Here is a 15814-nt window from a genome sequence, read left to right as displayed (position 1 = left end):
ATAAATTTATCACTATTTGTACCAGACCTTTTTCTTTTATAACTTCTAAATATATTAATACGTGAAGCAAAAACTTTGTACAGATTTTTACGAAAATTGCGCGGACGGAGGATGAAATTTCGCACCTTTATAGAGAATATAGAGAAGGAGTGCAGAATGTTAATATTTTTTTTATATTATGCATAAAAAATGCATAAAATCAATAAAAAAACATTAGCAAACTACCATGTATTTGACACACACACGCATGCATACTACTTGGTTACTGTCAAACCTTTCTTATTGCTTATAATCTGTAGTCAAATTGAGAATAGAATAATATTGTTTGTCTTTATTAATATTTGTCTAAAGTGTAGCCTTGGCGAAATCTGTGATTATCTAATATATAAAATTCTCGTGTCACAATGTTCGTTCCCATACTCCTCCGAAACCGCTTGACCGATTCTCATGACATTTTTTATGCATATTCAGTAAGCCTGAGAATCGGCTACTATCTATTTTTCATACCCCTAAGTGATTAGGGTTGTCCACCCCTAACATATTTTTTTTATTTGGACATTTTTTTTTGTTATAATAAGGTATTTTGTGGTTGAATGAGGTTTTGTTATTTTTATTATATATTCCCTCATCGTTCACAGCACTACATACCTCTTTCACTCATTTACCACATCCTTACACACTTACAATAAGTTAGTTTTTTTTTTCTACACTAGAAATTCCCTAGGAATCTTATATATGGCAAAACAATGTTTGCCGGGTCAGCTAGTAGAAGTATAATAGTCTTTGACAATAGAATCATAATAGTGTACAAACTTATAATTTCAATTAATTATAGATGAATTTCGACTACCAAGGGACAACTAGTTAATTATAATTAAATCTGAATTCCAATTCTCACCATTTTTAGCGGATTCGTTTGAATTAAAACTGTTTCGGTGAGCGCGCAGTCGGGTGGGTCGGGAACGTCGATTCCCTTCCTGACTAGGGTCTGCAGGATGTTCCAATGGTTGAGGCTATGGTAGTTCGGATCCGAGTACATGTTGGCCAGCGCCAGGCAGTACAGCTCCGCGTTGGCCAAACCGCCGCATATAGGTGGCTTCAAGTGTTCCAAATCCTGAAACATCAAATCAAAAAACATTAACGCAAATTTTATTTTATTATTCGCATAGATCAGCCTTTCCCAAAGTGGCATGATTATGGGCGCTGCAAGCCTAAAGGGGGACAGTAAGAGACCCAGAAAAAAAATGGGGGTGGTGTGTAGAGGCTTGAGAGGCGATTTGTAATTTTATCTAGCATTCTTAGACACCGACTAGGCTCTGGCTATAGTGATTTTTAAGTACCTGAAAAAATAGGGGCGCTAAGAAATAATTTATTCTCAAACTGGGCAGCAGACAAAATAAGTTTGGGAACCCCTGGTATAGATGAACTTCGCTCGCGGATTGTCCGGTTTTAAATGTTTACCAGAGCCAGTAGACATAGCAAAGTGAATACGTCATCCACCGTGAAACATGAGATTGAAGTCTCAGTTGTATTGCTAGCGGTTGTCCTTCCTTCAAACAGTGTTCCCCCTGACTGCTTTGTAAGAGGAATAGACAGGATGACTGTACCACCAGTAAAACTACATCTTTGTCTAACTATAATAGTATAAAGGGTATATAATAGTATAAGTATGCATAAAATAATCATCTGATGAAATTGCAAATAAACGTTATTATATTTCGTAATTTCTCCACAGTATCATTGTTCTATCAGGTAAAAACAAAATTTCCGATTTCTCTTCAGCATGACAAACCTAAATATGCAAACAATAAACGAACGAAATCTTTATGCGGATCTTTGTGGATCAATGTCAGGTCGCGTCCTATATCCGTAGATACCTAACTCTTCAAGACACTTCTTGATCCAGTTTTTATTGGGATTTACGATACTGAGACAATTCCTTGTGTTGTATTAATTTAAATTGTGACGTCAAGCGAACACTTACGGTCTATTTAAGTTTAAAATTGTGTTAGCTTATTACATTTTTGTCGGTTACAATTTAATTATTTGAATCTCCTAAAAGCCATCGGTCAAGTTTTGTAGAAAAGCAAAGGACAGCGGACATTGGCACCTGGAGCATGATTGGATAAGGCCGAAAAGATCGATAGTTGATTTTAAGGCTTGTAAAGTAGTGATTCAAATTGTTGGATGTCAGAATGGCGTGGCGTATTATAGGTGCCACCATCAAAGCTATTGATCTAAACCTCAAAAACATAAAATCATTTATGCGTTCGGCTTTGAAGGGCGGGGCAACCGTTAATAAAAAAACGATTTGAGACTACAGCCGCGATCGGTGACAGAATCAGTAATAGGTCATACAAAAGCGTAAAAAATAAGACTACGATAACCTTTTTTTTTTAAATATAAACAAAAACGTTATTATTCGACACACATTACTTGTATAAAACGTAACTCTGCATCAAAAGCGGCCAAAGTTGAATCGAATTCCGATATTTTTAAACGACCGTTGCATTAACTACACTTACACAATCACATGCCTATATTTATAAATTTTCAGAGCTATATTAATTAAGCAACAGAATAAAATTCGCTGTTAAACTTTAAATGCACGCCCATAACGCGTGCAATAATATTAGTACCATGTAATATTTCGATTACGTCAAACATCGACTTCACGAGATCGCCTGCCGCCAGGTGAAGCCACTTGACCATCTACACCAGTAAAAATGGGTATATTCGGGTCATAAGCTATAAAGCAGTTAGTGCCTAATCGTATGCACTAACTCTATATGTCAGCAATCAACTAAATTAATAAACTCAAATTCATTGGGGAGACCTTAAGAGAAAAGGCGGATTTCTCAATGGCTCTTCACATAGCGATTAAGCTTAACCGAAATAATATCCAGAATTGAACCTAAATACATTTGAAGATTATATTAAACATCCAAAGAAAGTTAAGTTCATTCTGCGTATAAAAGGAATCGAAGCGTCTTCAACAACTTAATATAGGGGTAAAGTGGTTGGCCTCGTCGAAACGGGTGTAGTTCGCCAGACGGAATTCGTTTAAATGGCGTCATTCGCCACTGGACAACGCGCACCCTTAATATAATAACGACCTAATCTCACAATAGCATAAGTTTGAATTTAATAAAACATCTGCTAAAGAATTCGAATCTCATTCAGTGAATTCAATTAAGAACAAAAACAAAAAATCTTTTTGCTTAGTGTCTTTCAGACAGCGTATCGGTGATACAGCGAAGGTAGGTACAATATACGGTACAATAAACACCAGATATTAAAAATAAGCAACCTCGGAATTTCATTATAACTCTAACACATTCATATATACTTCTATACATAAAATTATAGGCCGAGGATATGAGATTCCAATGGTTGTATAATCGGAAGATAAACGATCGTTCGTAGCAAACGTGCCCAACTAGTGGTACTCGCGGATCGAGTCTAAACAACCGGTTTTCACGGTACAAAATCAAGCATTACGACATTAAAAAAATTATCATCCCATTGACCGTGCGGCTTTAAATGACGTTAATAGTTGTAATGTAACATACGACCTCGCCAACTCTCACTTTCAGTCTGTACGACTAATAATTTTTTTCGATTAACGTAATCGGATATCGTGCATATAAACAGTTACATGAAAATGTGACTGACTGCATTCTCGATACAAAACTCTTGCATTTGATTTAGAAAGATATAAATGAATGACCAATCGGTTTCGTCGATGTTTGAGACAATTCATTTGGAGCCGAAACGCTTTTCATAAATTCAATTGATTTGATAGATTTTTTATTAACTTTCACGATCGAAAAAGGAAATTTTATGAGTTCGGGCAAAACTTAATAATGTTGTACTTAAATATGAAAAGAACATTGTTCGAAATCACGAGTTCAGAAATCAAATGATAAGGACATGAAATTTTACTTCTAACCTAAAATTGTATTATAATGAAGGAAGTTAGATAATTTACCCTTCATAAAGACCAACAGAACCACATAAATCTCATAGCTTTGCAAGCGTAACCGCAATGATATAATTGTTTTAGCGAAACTAACATAGATTGAACAATTAACACAAATCTAAGAAATATTCGAAGGTGCGATATTTTTAAATTGTACTTAAATTATTGTCATTTGAAAACCACAACCGGCATTAAGCAATCAATCCTATGTTCCAATGCTTCAAATAATTCCATACCTATTAAAATGTCATTATGAATTAATTCCAATTTTAACTCGATAGTCCAAAAATGTATTAAAAATCGATTTTGAATCAGTCATGAACGTTATAGTCAAAACTAGTATTTTAATCGATTTTACAGTCTGTCATTTTCATATTAATTCCAATAACTGTACGATTGTACCGTTAGTTGAAACGTTGAACTTTATGAAGAATATTCGCTGAAAGCGAATAGGTATATTCGATTCAGCTCCGAATCGGCCTATAATTGAATTCCTATAATTAAAGAAAAATATGAGTTGAAAATGGTAATTATATTGTACTAACAGGTGCACAGAATGACACATTGAAAGATAAGATCGACATTTTAACCTGAGACAAACATAAGTTGTTCCTCAAATAGCACGATTAAAATAGAATTAGACAGACAGAGCCGCTGTAAGAATGTAGCCAATTAAAGTCGCTCTCTATATATTAATACGTGAAGCAAAAACTTTGTATCCCTTTTTACGAAAAGTGCACGGACGGAGGAGTATGAAATTTCTCACACTTATAGAGAATATAGAGAAGAAGTGCACAATGCTAATGTTTTTTTTAAAATAATGCATAAAAGATACATTAAATCAATAAAGAAAACATTACACACACTACATACCATGTATTTGACGCACACACGCATGCATACTGTTTATTGTCAAACTTTTGTTCTTGACGTCTGTTGTCAAATTGAGAATAGATTAAATATTGTTTGTCTTTGCTAATACTTTTTATAGTGTAGTATTTTCGAAATTTGTGATTATAGAAGTATAAAATACAATCATAATTAATTATAGTCGAATTTCAACTACTGCGGTACCTCTAGTTAAATTAAACAGACAAAATGAATACACCTTGCGGTACACGAGTGTAATTAAGGCGAGCGGTCGGCTTGACAAAACGACATGAGGAACATGAGAACACAAAGCGACATGTCGCGCGACGTCTGAGACCGGGGAGGGTCAAGGAGGAAAGCGCCGGCGGCGGCAACATTCTCTCAGATCCTTTATTTTTCCACCGGATACATGTAGACTTGCTTTGTGTACATTTCAATTGTAATTGGTAATAATATAAGGAATTTTCACAACGATTTTAATGAATTCAGAACTGTGGACATATGCGAGAAAAAAAGAAGTAAATTTACATTGTCTAACATTATAATAAAGAGTATACGAATAAAATAATGGTTTTTACGAGTTACGAGAACATTAAATGATACACACAAAAATTCCTTTGCACAGTTATAATTAAAATAGTATTGAACTCTCGAATCAAATCGAAAACGATTTGAGTCACTTTATTTTCGTGAAATCCAACTCGCTTTTAATATTATCTACTATTGAATGGGTGAATCACAGGATTCATTGATGCGAAACTATATAATAATATAAGATATTCATAGACATCCAAAATTCAAAGCATTAGAGCTGAAATTATGCATTTTAGTGTGTAAATTACAACAAACCTCCGGGGTTGTTTTGAATTTAAAATTTATAATTCAAGTTATATATTTTAATAGCAACTATGTGATAGAGACGCACGAATTGAATTGAATTTCAATTTGATCTCCACAGAGGAATAGTACGAATATCTTTGACCAATACGAAATAAATTCCTAATAAATTCTGAAACGTCGTGTTGCCTGAAACATACTTATGGCAATAACGACATTTTAATGTAAATTTTTCATACACATAAACGCCTCGAATATAATTTTCAATTAAAAGATATACTTATTACATCTATTGATTTAGTAATATTGTGTAAATTTGGGTAGTATATATATGGATAAATATATAGTTATAGATTGGAAAATAACGACCAATTAACCACTTCGAATCGGTGGTAAAACATGACGATTTACAATTCCCCTCAAAGGCCTATTTGAAACAAAAAGTTTTCAGTTTTGATTTTAGCATCAAATGGACCTCTCAAAATAATATCCAAATTCAATAGCAAAAAATGATATTCGACGTGTTTAACTATTTCTTATTTGGTTTTTTACTCTACACAAGACGAATGCATGTGTTAGGTCGTTGACTTCCACATGTATTAATACCGCTAACTCAGGTTTGTTGTGTTCATCAATGCCAATCATAATCACGGCATAGTCATTAACAGCTGCTGAATTAAGTACCGCGAATTGAACCGTAAATAAAACTAGGAAAAGCTCCCCTATCACACGTTACAACATCAGCTGAGTCATCGGACTACGGATGCGAACAAAAGAGCACAGTTTCCCGAAGGCGGAAACGACGTCGACTATTTTTAACGACGCGACAAATTTAAAAACACTACTTTAAACGGAATGCCAATTGATTTTGAGCCTTATGTTGATGGCGAGGCGGATCGTCGAACTCGGAGTATTTAATTCAAACATGGCAAATTAATTTTGTTTTTGTGGGTGAATTGTGGCGCGTTCATTAGTGACTATTTTCATCGTGGAAAACTATCCATGATGAGATCGACAGGACAGAAACAACCGCAGTTTATGTTGTTCCGCCAGTGTTAGAACCACAATCCTGACTATTTCTACTAAGCGTTCCAATTCGTTATACAGGGTAGATAGGTTATTCCGGTTTTTCAAATTGACAGCTGTAGTTACGTTTGTGTTAACTATGGACTCCGATAAGCGCTAAACAGTGTCTACAGTATAGCTCAGACACAATTTGCAAAAAAAAGTGCAATACAATTGCATCACCAATTATATCACAGAAATATGGACAATATGGAAAAATAAAAAATATGGACCTAATGCATAAACCAACACGCTTTATGTGCGCTTTTTTTTTGAACTAAAATGATAACATAAAGAGGATTGAGAAACAAAGCAAGTACAAATGGGAGTTCATCCAACTTGTACATTGCAAACTAATCCGCCAGACAGACATAACTGGCTTTTATAAAGCCTCCATTAATATCGTAGTCGCAATGGGAATATATTAGCAAACAATAGTTAATTTTGATAAAAGGTAAATTGAATTATTGCCATGACCTATAGCGGTAACGACGCATAACGAATGGCAAGATGTCAGGAGACGACATTTGAATGATTATCATCAACTACAAATTTATTATTTTCCCAAAGTCGATGACATTCGATAAATCTGGAAGATATCTCTGATCAGGTTACTCTTACCATAACAATGAGGCTAAGTAACGTAAGATGCGATGCTGGTGTAATATAACTGAATAGCCGATAATCGATACAGGATACAGGCGACGTTTCAAGATGGACCTTCACGTTGCGGTATGAGCAGGATGCGTTAGATATCAAATATCACGTAAGACGAACCAGCAAACGACTTTATATAAATAATTTTGAATAGCAACAAGGGATCGAAGTTGTAAGCAAATAGGTCCTTGAACTCTTTGGCAGCTCAACAACGTAAATGAATATCCGCACTAAATACTGATGTTGATAAACATTCTCGCTTCTGAGAACTCAACCAATCATCAACGCAACGACAAACGACGACAAACTTGGCTTGCATTAATCGAAATTCGCCTTTACATTAAAACAATAGACCTTTTTTTCACCTACCTATTCTAGTAAACTCGAGACGTTATTCTAGATTCGCCGAATTGGTAGGTGAGCTCGCGGGGCTCAAACCTGATGACGTTGCTAACACTAACCCTAGCAAGAGCCGTGCTTCGCAGAATCTACCACCGGATCGGAAACGTGACCCACCCAGAAGAACCGGCGATAAACTCAGTGGGCTGTGTCTGTGGATTAATTTACTCGCCGAGCCCTTCGTTGCAAGCGACGGGTTCGACAAGAACGATGACCGGTGCCTAAAAGCACCGATAGTGGATCGGGAGGATCCGAGATGACGTGTTTTGGGCAATAGACCCTTAACTATATTGAGCATTGGAGTGATATTACTCAAAATATTACATCTTGGGCATGAGCTAATTAAATATCCGATTCAAAGCAAAATACAGATAATGTAAAATTTAATAGTTCTAACTGAAATTTTGCTTGCCAATTGTTCATCTTTGTGTCTCGTCAATATAAAACGTAGGAGTATAAAATTAAAATGGGTTTATGAATAAGGAAGCAATAAGATAATTTAATTTTATGACACACGGAGAACGAACTGCCTTAAATAACGTTAACGTTCACATGTGCAATCCAATTTTTATACCAACACTCAATTTGCTGAAAAAAGCCTAGAAATCCTTTTTTAATAATGATCAATAGTTTTAAATGTGCGTGTCAGAGTTCTTATATTTTAATTATATCTTCCAGATACGTTATAATATATTCAATCACATTTCTTTACGGAGACTTCTAGCTTTAGTTAACTATCCAATTGCTGCTTTATCTGACCTATTCCGCTGTACCTTCAGATGTTAACTCTTTTACTTAAACTTTGACACGTGCTTGATAATTAGATTATGGCGCAGACTTGACGCAGCGATCACCAATGCTGGTAACGATCTATATAAACATTCCTTGCAGGTTGCTGCTAGCCGAATACACTCGATGATTGTTATCCCATGAATAAGTTATGTATGCACGTTTCCTATATTACTCCCACCAATAAGATATAATTCCAAAACAAGGGTTATTGACATTTTATTTACATCCATAATCTGTTTGGCAATAAAATAACATTTTAACTTTATTATGAAAAATGTGATATTTTTTATATTTTAGTATTTGAAAATCTAAAATTTTAGTACAAGTGATAATATACAATTTATTGAATAAAAAACGAATGTAGTAAAAGAAATACCAAAGAAAGAAAGTTAGTCCGTGTGGCACGTTGCAATGGATATACTACTGAAGATACAATCCAAGGAGGGTTAACATCAAACAGGCGCCCAGTCATAAAACTCATGACAAACTCCTATGAAGCATGATGAGAGAGTATGATGCGCCGACTCCAAATTATGTGCGATAAGGACATGAAGAAGAAGATTTTTTTAAGCGCATTTTTACTGGCTTTGTATTCAGCTATGTATTCCTTAACGTAGTTTTCATCAAGTTAAAGATGTTCAATTAAATACTTTGTCTTGTTACAACAAGGGGTATTAAAGCATCTTTTTTTTCTCATATAAATTTAATACCTACATATCGTTTGTTTTTTCGCTTTCGTTCACGCTTAGTGACAGCCATGACATTTCACACCCTGACCGCATTTAAAAGTTATTTGATTAGCACACCCGCGAACACGTAATGAGTCGGCACTCCCAAAAGCACGGTTCTTCGGCACTGAACGTAGCCTCGCGTGACTTCAGCTGTACCGACTCCGGGCAGCCGTGGTACGGATCAATATTCGACTGAACATGGGAGACTCAAGGGCGATACCAAAATTAAAGACAAAACGGGTAATGAAATCTACGACGCCCTATCTATACTAATACATAAATCTACAGTGATTTTTACGGATGTTCCATTATAACTACTGAACCGTGCATCCGATTGAATTGAAACTTGGTATCCATGTAAAAAATACATGTACTTAAATACTGAAGGACAATCTTATAATAAGCAACATAATTTTTAACCTTTACTTTCTCCATTGCAAGTGATCATTTCTTTTTTTTAGTCGGTAGATGCGCCACACACGCCCACGGATGACCTGGTGTTAGATGGTTTCCGCAGCTTATAATCACTGCAATGTGAATTCCGTAACCTATCTTACGAGTTACGACACAAGGCTGAAGTCACATTTGTATTTTATAACGGCTTTTACGCCCTTAAAACAGGAATGAGCAGTTGCTTCATCATACGAAAACGCAAGATTGTAGTATCTATCCTCAATCACCTCGAATCATTGCATCATCGATGCAAGCACACCGAATTTCGTACCATTTTGCCACGGGAGCTTCAAATTGCGGACGTTTCCAACACAACAATCCGGCACACAATAAAGATGTTGTTAAAAAGGATGCTATACACAATTGACAAGTAAACGATACAATGAACTGCGTAGATTGATGTAGCTTTCAAATAACTGAAAGCACAGTAGTATTGATTTATAAAGGACCTCTTGTTTCACGGTATTCTAATGTACACCATACAATTTCCTTATTACTCGCGAGCTTTACAGTCACTGGCGATCTCATTGTATTAATCTTCGTTATGAGTTACCAATTTAAAAAAAAACGATATAAGCATTAACAATTATTTAATGGTAAATAGAAACTGATCTAAGAATCGATCCAAAAAGTAATTCAGGTCAACAATCCATTAGAGTCGGAAGAACGTTTATCAGTTATGACGAATGAAATAATATTCAAAGATTTTACAATATTATTATACAAGGTGTGGTCCACGGTTATCCTCGCAATTAATTATTAAAAATAAATAATACTTAAAAAAAAACTAACGAAATTCACTTTTATAGAAAATCCAACTAAAAAATAGAAAATAAAATTTAATAAATTTGAATTCAAAATAGTGTAAGCAAAAATGATTTTATTGTAAAAAAGCGTGGGGTGCTTTTCAGGATATTATCAGAATAACCCTTCAAGTCATATCTGTTCATAAAATATTTATAACTAATGATACCATGCGGCATGCAGTATGCACCCTATATATTTTTAGTTGGATTTTCTATAAAAGCGTTTTTTATTAGTTTTTTTAAACCATTTTTCATTTTTTAATTGAATTTTAATTTTTTCCAATTTTTGTTTAATATTGAATTGTCATCGGTCCTTAATAAGTATACCAAATTTCGAGTTAATCCGACGTTTTGAAGGGGTCAAAATCGTGTTCAAAGATTCCGTTACATACTAACATACATACCGTCTGAAGCTAACAAAAGCGTATTAATAACGAAATAATGGTTACGTGTTGCTTATGAAAAGTATTATGTATTTAAAATGTGGCATGAACACGACTCAAAAAATCGAAAATATTTTCCATCCTTTAGGGGGAGGAGGTAGAATAAAAGTGTATATCTTCCTAAAATCTCCAGGCTCTTTGCCTGTCAGTCAGGATAGAGTTGTTGACTGTCACCAATTCGAACATTTCTAGAAATTCATTGTTAACAAACTATCAATCTTACGAACTAAATGTTCAGGAACATAGAAAGTCGTAGTTACAAATTATTATTTTAAGATGATTGTCTAAAGTCGTAGTCACGACTGTGTATCAGCGACACGATTAGACTTGTTTTTAATAATAGCCTAATACCTACTTAGGCAAATTAAAAAAGAGCTAACAAGATCTAAGGCGGCATTACGTCGCAACATACAAATGAGACGGTTACGAAAACCTTAATCCGTATCAAATTAATTTAAAAATCGTTCCAGTATTGCCGTTTTCCGTTATTTTGGCTTGTTATTATTTTACATTTTCAATCTCCTTTGACCTTTTCGATTTCAAAAGACGTCCCTAAATCTCTTAGTTACTGCTGATTTATAAATTCACTAATCTTTAAATGATTTGTAAATAATTTCAAACTTTCATTTGAAGCCCAGCTCTTAAGGTGAGTTTCAAAGTGATCCAAAACAAAGTACCTACTAAAAATTGTCAGTTTCATTCGCTCATATGCACACACATGGTCAAGTGAATTATATTTATCAGTGCTCACGGTGTGCAGTATATTAACACGATTACTTTTTATACGAAAATAAGGTTAACGATAAGGAACTAAATGAGGATCTCGTAATATAAATACGTACAAAATAATGTATTCCTCACCTCGTGATCTCTGTAGAACGGCTCCTGTAGATTTTCCGGAACCCTGTTATTGAAGGCCTTCGATAACAACCATTTTATTGAAGCCCGCTGTTTCGACTGCAACAAAAATGAGAAAAATATCACTTATCATTCTGAAATATAGGATATTTATACTATTATCTATACTTATATTATAAAGAGGAAAGATTTATTTGTTTGTATTAAATAGGCTCCGAAACTATTGAACCGATTTGAAAAATTCTTTCACTGGTTGGAAGCTACACTATTCCCGAGTGACATAGGCTATAATATGTTTCGAAAAAAATTAGGGATCCTTACTAAAACTCAGATAATGTAAACCAAGGTGTAAAAAAATTACCTAAAATATACTTTACATCGCGTGCTCTGCGAAAACTATTGATGATAGAATAAAATGATGTACTACAACTTTGTAGAACACATTATTATTTACGAAAAGTGTTGCGACAGCATATGTCTAACTATTATAGTTATGCCGCAATAAGTGTTCTTTTATTTTAAAAAATAAAACCACGTCGTTGAAATTTTTATTAAAGACCTGAGCGGAGTCGGAGCGGGCCACTAGTCTAATATATAAAATTCTCGTGTCACAGTTTTCGTTGCCATACTCCTCCGAAACGGCTTGACCAATTTTGATGAAATTTTTTGTGCTTATCCGGTATCTATGAGAATCGGCCAACATCTATTTTTCATCCCCCTAAATGTTAGGGGTAGTCCACCCCTAAATTTATTTATTTATTTTTTAGACAAAATTTTTAATTTCTATTTTTTTATGATACAACATACAAAAATACATACAATCCTCAATTTTCACCCTTCTACGATCAACCCTTATTTTTTATTTGGTAATTAAAAACTTTAATTTTTTTGCGAGAATTTTGTTTTTATTTTGTCATGACGTAGAATAAAAAAAATCATATTACTCTGAAATTGTCACCCCTCTACGATCAGCCCCTATTTTTTATTTGTTAATTATAAACTTTAATTTTTTTGGCAAAATTTTCATTTTTTTTTTATTTTGTCATGAATTAAAATAAAAAATCTGATGTTACTCTCAATTTTTCATCCCTCTATGATCAACCCCTATTTTTTGTTAATTATAAACTTTAATTTTTTTGGCAAGTTTTTTATTTAGTTTTATCATGACTTAAAATAAAAAAAATCATATTACTCTCAATTTTCACTCTTATACGATCAACCCCTATTTTTCCATCCGCAATAAGGTTGCAAGATGGCAATCAAATATTATAATTGTAGTACGATAAATTCTTATTCAGAGTTTATAATTTCAAGTTCCTTTAATTATGATTTTTTTAAAATTGAATTTGTTCTCCCGCCCTCGCCGGTCGACTACTGATCAACTATCAATCGATCAGCTATCCCCACCAGGTGTCACCACTGATCCAGCAAACATCACGTAGTAGGGATGGGGACGAAGCCGGTCTCCTGTCTTACTTACTCACTATACATCATAGATTATACACTTAATATATTTGAGAGCTATACAATACTATACATTTTTCAGCCATGTTTTGTTGGTTTTATTTGTGTATCAATAGTATGTTCAGTAGGTCTGAGAATCGGCTACTATCTATTTTTCATTCCCCTAAGTGAAAAGGGTTGTCCACCCCAAACATTTATTTTTTATTTTAATTTTTTGGATATATTTTTTTGTTTATAATGAGGTATTATGTGGTTAAATGAAGTTTTTATTTCTACAGTAGAATTTCCCTAGAAATCTTATTTAAGGCAACACAACGTTTGCCGGGTCAGCTAGTAATATATAAATCTACAGTGATTTTTAAGGATGTTTCGCTATAACTACTGAACCTTGCATCCGACTGACTTGAGACTTGGTATCCACGTAGAAAATACATGTACTTAATGGATAGGCTAATATTTATATGAGTGTTGGACTCCCTAATAATAATCTTGGTTATGAATAATGACAATAAATAATAATGTTAATTTTAAATGCCCAGCGAAGCGGACGAGTACGGCTAGTCACATTTGACATTTGGTGTAATGGTCGCTCGGACTGTGGACCCTGAAGGTAGAGGAGTTCGTTGCTTATTAACAGTAGCGAGCCTAACACAGAGCAGCAGATATAGGGATCGTGATAACCGTACACGTCGAACTCGTGGAAGAGTATAGTTAACTAGTCTAACGCATAACATCAGCCAGCTGAGTTTCTCGCCGGATCTTCTCAGCAGGTCACAATTACAATCCGGTACTAGAAGTATTCGCGATACAGCTGCGTTTGAGCTATTTGGTCTAAGACGGAGGCGCTCGGGCAGCTGTTAATAAATCACACCCCACGTGCCCCGTCAACGTCTCCTCAACGTCTAGGTAAAAATCCAAACACTACCTTTGGACCTACAATTTTAAAAAGCTTGGAGGCATTGAACCCGCCCCCTTTATGTAAATAGATATATCACGAAATATGAATACACTTAAAGATCATTACTGTAATCATAGAACACCCATTTAACCTGTTAATGTCCATTACAATTCGACCGTGTTATGCAGAAAAGAACCAAGCATAGTTTTATTATTTTCGAGTAAACAGCAGTAGTACATTTAGGAAGTAAATTACGTTTGGGCACTAAAAAACTGCACAACTGGTTTGGCAGTAGAATGAATGATACGACTTCAAATTAATAGTAAAATATATGTCGGCGCAAATATGACTATTTACCTACCTATTATAAAAATAATAATGATTCAATGTGATAATCGGATAATCTGGTCATCAAATAATCACTCTGTGTTTGTTAAGATGAGAAATTGATGTAAAAACAGTCCTGTCAAAACTTGTAAACACGCTGACGTGTACCAAGCCCTATAAATACGGCCGTGCGTCTAGCGCAGAATTAACTCCCAGACACAGCCCACTGAGTTTCTCGCCGGATCTTCTCAGTGGGTCGCGTTTCCGATCCGGTGGTAGATTCTGCGAAGCACGGCTCTTGCTAGGGTTCGTGTTAGCAACGTCATCAGGTTTGAGCCCCGTGAGCTCACCTACAAAAGTTAGGGTTACGCTGACATAGCCTTTCAAGGCTCTCAGCTTAGGTAGGAAAAAAAAAAAAAAAAAAAAAAAAAAAAAAAAAAAGCGCAGAATCATTCGTGTCCGAGCCGTAGTACAGTAAGGATCTCTCTGAACGTTGTCACGCTTCTCGTGAAATATACGCAGTTATTGTGAAGTTCTGGTGAAGTTTTGCTTCGGAAGCCCAAACATGAGTTATCGTCAACAAAGCAATAACCGTGACGTCATCAATGCTGACGTCACACTTTTTAAAAAACGTTCCTTCAGTATCTCCCCCGACATATATTTATAATATTCGCGCATCGCCCTGTCTTTAATAGACTCTGAGGGACTAATCTGAATCACGTTATGCCCATTTTCGCGTAACGTCTAACTGGAATTTATGAAATTGTTGATTGGATATGTTCTGCATAACAGGGTCGAATTATTGTCTGTAGCACCGTCGTCCAATACATTATGGCAACGTCCGCTTATTGTCAACACATTGATCAGTAGCTGGAACTGATACGAAGCCTTGTCCTAATTTGCCCATAACACAAATTGACGTCAGTCAAATACATTCTAATTTAGTTCTATTTAACGACATATAAAATGAGATTTATATTGATAAACTGATTATAGATAATGTTGTACCTTTTTGAGATATGAATTCGAAGTTTCAATAGCAAGAAAGAACACAATATGCTCTTATACCTAATTATTATAAATAATTTAGTCTCCCAAAATTTAGTTTCAATCTTTATTTTTTCACGTTCGTGCATTGTTTATCCTATCGAATTGATTCTCTGTACAATTGTTGAAATTTCGGAAAAGTTTTTGTCGAATCGCTACCAACTAGATTTTTACATACATTTTGC

The 15814-nt window shown here is 34.7% G+C and overlaps 1 protein-coding gene across 27 annotated transcripts in view; it reads right to left on the bottom strand.

Annotated features, from left to right (window-relative positions):
• Positions 1–15814, bottom strand: part of Patronin (calmodulin-regulated spectrin-associated protein patronin) — a 75834-nt gene that overhangs the window by 39634 nt on the left and 20386 nt on the right. For all 27 annotated transcript variants that reach the window (XM_089727171.1, XM_089727174.1, XM_089727177.1 and 24 more), the window contains exons 2-3: positions 11897–11992; positions 899–1114 (exon numbers count right to left, since the gene is read on the bottom strand). In XM_089727171.1, coding sequence (XP_089583297.1) covers positions 899–1114; positions 11897–11992 — 312 coding nt within the window. The remainder of the gene's footprint in view (positions 1–898; positions 1115–11896; positions 11993–15814) is intronic.

The sequence above is a fragment of the Bombyx mandarina genome, chromosome 04 (genome assembly GCF_030267445.1).
Source record: "Bombyx mandarina strain Sakado chromosome 04, ASM3026744v2".
In the NCBI taxonomy this organism is placed as follows: Eukaryota; Metazoa; Arthropoda; class Insecta; order Lepidoptera; family Bombycidae; genus Bombyx; species Bombyx mandarina.
This window is presented reverse-complemented; position numbering and strand designations above follow the sequence as displayed.